This window comes from Protopterus annectens, chromosome 13.part0 (assembly GCF_019279795.1).
Source record: "Protopterus annectens isolate FY-2018-M chromosome 13.part0, PAN1.0, whole genome shotgun sequence".
Classification (NCBI taxonomy): Eukaryota; Metazoa; Chordata; order Ceratodontiformes; family Protopteridae; genus Protopterus; species Protopterus annectens.
In genome coordinates this window covers 27,235,700-27,241,699 of record NC_056747.1, presented here as the reverse complement: position 1 = coordinate 27,241,699, position 6,000 = coordinate 27,235,700, and the positions used below count along the sequence as shown (strand labels likewise).

At 37.8% G+C, this 6,000-nt stretch overlaps 1 protein-coding gene across 1 annotated transcript in view; it reads right to left on the bottom strand.

The window, feature by feature from the left end:
• Positions 1-624: 624 nt before the first annotated feature.
• Positions 625-6,000, bottom strand: part of LOC122817561 (SH2 domain-containing adapter protein F-like) — a 457,868-nt gene continuing 452,492 nt past the window's right edge. The window contains exon 3 of the mRNA XM_044090597.1: positions 625-2,895. Within this exon, the coding sequence (XP_043946532.1) occupies positions 2,709-2,895 (187 nt within the window). The 3' untranslated portion in view covers positions 625-2,708. The remainder of the gene's footprint in view (positions 2,896-6,000) is intronic.

Below are 6,000 nucleotides of genomic sequence, written 5' to 3'. Positions count from 1 at the left end.
GCCAGGGTAGATGTGGGATGATGGGGTCATGACTCCTCTCAGACTGGGTGTGTGGGGTGAGGGAATGCTGTCTGTTGCTAAATTGGCTGTGGGTTGGGGGAAACCTTTTTTTTTTTTTTTTACAAGGATGAATGTGGGATGAAAGGACTCTGAAATCACTCCCAGACTAACTACAGTAGCAGCGTCTGCCCATGACCAGTCGTAGGCATGTGGGGTGAAGAGACTGATCATTGATAGGGAAAGACTAGTTAGTATTAACTTAGGGTTACTAAGCAGACCTTTGATTTAAACTGCTTGGTGGATTCCTGGTCGTGTGTGATTTGTTGTTGCTGCATCTGATATTTGGTTCTGTTGTGGTTTCTAACCACTTTCAATGTAATGTTGGTCACCCCTGTTTATCTGGGCAGTGGGCTTTTCTGAATCAGAATATCTCATGATAGTTAAACTTGCCACATGGCTGTCGTTCTGCACAGAAAACATTCAGGAACTTTACCTTAAATATTCTGGCATAAACTACAGACAAAACAACTCTACTCTACATTGGGAAAATAGTGCAATAGAAAATGTCTTCAAAAACCATGTAACACTCATTTTAACTGTTGTAATTGACAATGTTTACTCGATTTCTGAATTTATATACAGTATATGCTATGATTTTTTGTTTAATATAAATATTAGCTTGGAAGATCAGGAAAGTAACTTTATATGATTCATAACAAAGTGATATTAAACAAATCAGACATACAAGACTTTTAACAAAACATCTGATTATCTAAAATTTGTAATATAAACCTCAATCAAACCTGACGACAAACATGTTTCATAGGTTTAGTGTAGACATCGGAATGTTTATATAATAATGGGAGTGGAAACACAGAGCACAGGCCTCGTACAAATGTTGGGGTTTAGACAAATCAAAGTACATTCAGCTATCTATGAGCACCAATTATGACTAAAATACCTCTGATAAGTAATGTGTTGCTGTCAGCAAAACACATAAGTTACACATACTAAGCACTTTCATAGAATATATAAGAGGGGGCTTTTAACATAATCTTTCTTAATCCCGAAAAAAGAGGTTCCAAAATACTTTTTCCAGTAGAACATTGCATAAGTTCTTTGCTGTTTGAAGTTTATCTGAGGTCATCTGCCTGCTGGTCCCAAGTTTGGTTCTGTTGTTCAGCATTCAGATACTTTTAATGTTAAGTTGCAGATTTCCACTAGCCACCCGCTTTTCATACAATGTCACTTTCATGGTGGGCATGAATTGTAAACAGATACAGATGGAGTATAGTAATACACAATATTCTATGTGTTCTTGCCTCAAAAATGAACTACAGTGCCTTGGTATTCCTACCAAACATGTTCACTGCACTGCATACAGTTGCTGGGAGTTTGGTACAGTGCTTTCCTTCCGTATTATTTTTACTCTCACATGTGACCACATAATGTGGTAACATTTTGTTGCAGTAGGCTTGACGTATATGGTTTCCTAGTTTTCTTTTCCATTTATTCATAGCTCCTAAGTAAACCACAATGTCTTATTTTTTCAATAAATATATGTTCAGTTTATTTCATGGGATGTAACACAAAGATGACCTGATGTGTACAGTGAAAGTCTGTCCATTAGAGACTGTGACATTTAACATATGTACCAGCTTCCTCCATCTCAAGCCAATGCTGTGCCCAGTCAATCAGACTGACTCCAAACATCACTTTAGTTGCATTTCCTGAACCTTCCTTACTCAGATGGAGGTCATTCTGTAGACTGACTGCTACCACATCTTCCCTTCCTTACTTTACTAGCCGAAGGAATTTATTTCCTTTCTGGATATAAAAAAAAAAAAAAAAAAGCTTCCTGAACCAGTGTTTAGGGGACAACCCTTTAGGCACTATTCTAAAGTCTGTGACCTAGGATAAAAGACAGTATTTCTCCGTACTGTTGATCTCAGACATACAATGACTGATTTGTGTCATGAAGTAGATGGCCTTTCTTGGACTCATTATTGTGCAACATGACACTAGTATAACACAAAGGAAACGGACCATCTGCTCCTCATAACAACTTTCATTCCTTGCAGTCTATGCTGCCAACAAATAGTACAGCACTCCTGAATGCCACTTGTCTTTGTTTTAAATGTTTTACATAATGCTGCCTGTCTGAGATTTGGATTGCCTGTCCTTTTGCTGAACAGTCAGTAGCATGAGTGAACACTAGTCCTCCTCTTCTGGCCAGACTCGAGGTCACATAATCATGATCTTTGCACAGGTACAGGATACAGTAAGGACAGGTGCTCCCAGATTCGAGGTCACATGATCATAATCTTTGCACAGGTACAGGATACAGTAAGGCAGGTGCTCCCAGATTCGAGGTCACATGATCATATGTTTGCACAGCTACTGGATACAGTAAGGACAGGTGCTCCCACATTCGAGGTCACATGATCATAATGTTTGCACGGCTACTGGATACAGTAAGGACAGGTGCTCGCAGATTCGAGGTCACATGATCATAATGTTTGCACAGCTACTGGATACAGACAGTAAGGACAGGTGCTCCCAGATTCAAGGTCACATGATCATAATGTTTGCACAGCTACTGGATACAGTAAGGCAGGTGCTCCCAGATTCGAGGTCACATGATCATAATGTTTGCACAGCTACTGGCTACAGTAAGGACAGGTGCTCCCAGATTCGAGGTCACATGATCATAATGTTTGCACAGCTACTGGATACAGTAAGGACAGGTGCTCAGCTCCTTTCACAGGGAGTTTTTTACTGGTGTAGTAATGGATGACTTCAGGGATGCTGTCAAATGGTGCACTGTTCTGTCCCAAAATGTACTTGTTGTCCTTTGTCCGTGTGCACTTCATGTGCATGAATCCTTGGCTGCTCCTGTGAGAAAAGAGGAGATAATTAGGAAAAAGCAAACCCAGCCTGAAACACAAAATACACAATTTTATGTAAACCCAATCTTTGTACACTTAATCATGGCTCTACATTTCAAAACCTGAGCAATTTAGGAAGATGGGATTGGTGTGAATAGCTGGATCTGTGGACTAGCGATGATAAGCCTTTAGTCAGAAAAACTAAAAATAATAGGAAAGGCTCGTGAACATAAATACTTCACTACCATATATCTCTGGGCTGAAACTTTTCAGTAAAGTGCATGTTATAACTGGGTCATGTCCCAGGTACTGTCCTTGTGGGGGGGGGGGGGCGAGAGAGAGACAAATAGAAAATGACAGGCCTTCAGAGTTTGGAAATTGTTTAGCTCAGAGATAAAGGTTGTATGAGCAATAAGAAATGTCCTTATGACCCCAACTAAATTAGGTCACTGAAACATACATCACAGAAGCCTTCTAGTTTGTCAAAAACGTTGAACTCAGCTATAACTTTTATTTTATTTTATATGACAAAAGTATGAAATAAACACTTGGTCAACTTAATAATAATAATTTTGGCAGCTAACTTAATATGGTACGGTTCAATTACTGACTAACCATATTAACTCACAAAACTCTCTCTCCTTTTTTCTTTTTTTAACAAATTGGACATTATATCCTATTGGGTTTATTAAATGAGCAGTATTCTTTCTCTAAGTTTTAAAGATGGTGATTCAAAACCAAATAACTAAATAGGTTTATGCCAAATATGTCAACCATTCATTATTTCAGACCAAACACCTACTAAGAATGAATTTTTATAACATCATTCATTTAACATATAAAATAAAAACATCACTTGTTTCACACATTTTATCAACTGCAGTCAGGCTGTGTAAAAACAACAACTCTCAACTGCTAAATACAAAAAATGAAGGAGGGACAAAAGGCCAAAATCAGGGACAGATTTTAAATGCTATGCTTATAAATTTAGAAAGTTGCTAGAATAACAGGTTTTGCATCAGCTTGGATTTTCTGAAACGTAAACATTTGTCATTATTTAGTAACTTTAGTCCTTGATGGTTTTCCAGAACACCACAAATTTTATATGGACCAGAACAAAAATCGGGACCATTGAGAGGTATGCTGGAAGTGGAAATTAAAAATAACTATGGTTGGTTTTGTATAAATATTTGATGAACAAAATACATGATTCTTTATCATAAATAATCTCAAGTTTATATAAGTAAAGAAAAAGGTCCATTTAAAGCTGAAACAAAAGTAGCAAGCAAGCTACTTTCTCCTTAAAATAATAAGCAATGTAACTTTCTGGAACAAGCAGTGTTGAACCTTTTAACTAAATAGGGAAAACCACTTCTTTGGTACTGCTGATAGCATACAATCTAGATACAATGTACATAAAAATTCTATTGCTAATACTTGGAAGTTAATTTTAAGGAATTTGTCTAACAGTGTTGTATTTGCATACAAAAAGGAAACAATATTAAATCTGTATCCGTACAGAATTCAACTCATTATTCATGTTTATTATACGGACTAGTATTTTTGGAGCTTTTCTTCTTGGAACTCCACTGAAAATGGGCTCTTAATGGCTCAGTGGACTATCCTAGTAAACGAACGCCAATAAATAAATACATTTCAAAGTTAATGTAATTAAAAAATTGTCAGACAACAAAATTATATGTTTAAGTGGGATAACTGTAATTATTGTACATATATTTTAAAAAGTAAACACAATAATTTACCAATATGGGATGGGACACTGTCAGTTAAAAACACGTTTCTACTTAGAGTAAGTTTGTTGTGCATCTTATTATTTGTTCTGATGATGTTCATTTTTCTGTGGAACTATTCTGATATTTCCTAACCTTCTCTGATACTGAAAAAGCTGCTCTCAATTTGCCAAAATATTTCTAAAGTTTTTGCAAAATATTTCTGTGTTTGTAGAAAAGTTCCCCTACAGTTGCATACATTTTTCTATATTTTTGAAGTTTTCTCAAGGTTTCTGAACTTATTTACAAGGACTCCTGATACCGCACTAGTTCTTCCTTTTGTTTTAAAGCACTTGTTAGTGCGCTTGAGTTGAAAACTAGTTTCTTTTACATTGAGGGTTTTTTCTGTACTGTTGTGGAAGCAGAAGGCTGATTCAACCCACCTGAGTTGGGAACTGCTGGTAGGAGGCTTATTGTGTGTTTATGTGATTTCCCTTAAGGCTTAACTGTGTAAATGTCTTTCACCTGGCTGATATAACAGCCTCACATTTGCTCATTGCACAAATGCAGTTACTCGTGCCTTGCACATTAAGCAAACCTCTCCAGTTTAAACTCCTCTATAGGAAACATCCTCCATAGTCTCTCACTGTTCATAGCTGCTTCAAGAGCTGCCAATCTGTGTAGAGGGCAGCACCATTGGAGGTCATCTAATAGTATACTACTAAACACTCTCACTCTGATCTTTAAGTGAGTCACCCCTTCTACTTCCCATCTGCTAAGGATCTGGTATAATGGATAGGTGCTTCCCTGTCATCTCTGTTTCTGGCCTGGTGGATGTGGGCACCTTGGGACAGTGTAGTAACTACCTCATGTTCACTGACAACCATTTAATTTACAGCATACAAACACAGTGTGTGAGAAAACTAGATACAACATGGCATTGGAGGCAAAGCTCTCACATACACACATGAAACATGCAGACTAGGTTGTCAGCATTACACCCAAAACATTCACTACCAACACTAAAGAACAAACACATAGACCCACATATGTGGAGGTACTCATCTGTAATCTATCCTGACCTCAAAACCCTCCTAATAGCATCTCTCAGTGGCTAAAAATGCATTCAAAAAAGGCAGCACCTCACACAACACACACTGCTGAAAATCTTAGTAGCACCACTTCCAAGCCCATAAGGCAACAGATCACACAGCCAAAGATTCTAGTTACTGGGGATTCCATTAAAAGAACTACTGATGCTCCCCTTACCAGGCTAAACAAGGAGGAGATCACGGGGAGCGTCTGTCTGGAGCCAGGATCCACCAAAGCATGCATGCACGTAGGTCTTTAAACCACAAGTCATAGTCCACGTGGGTGTAAAT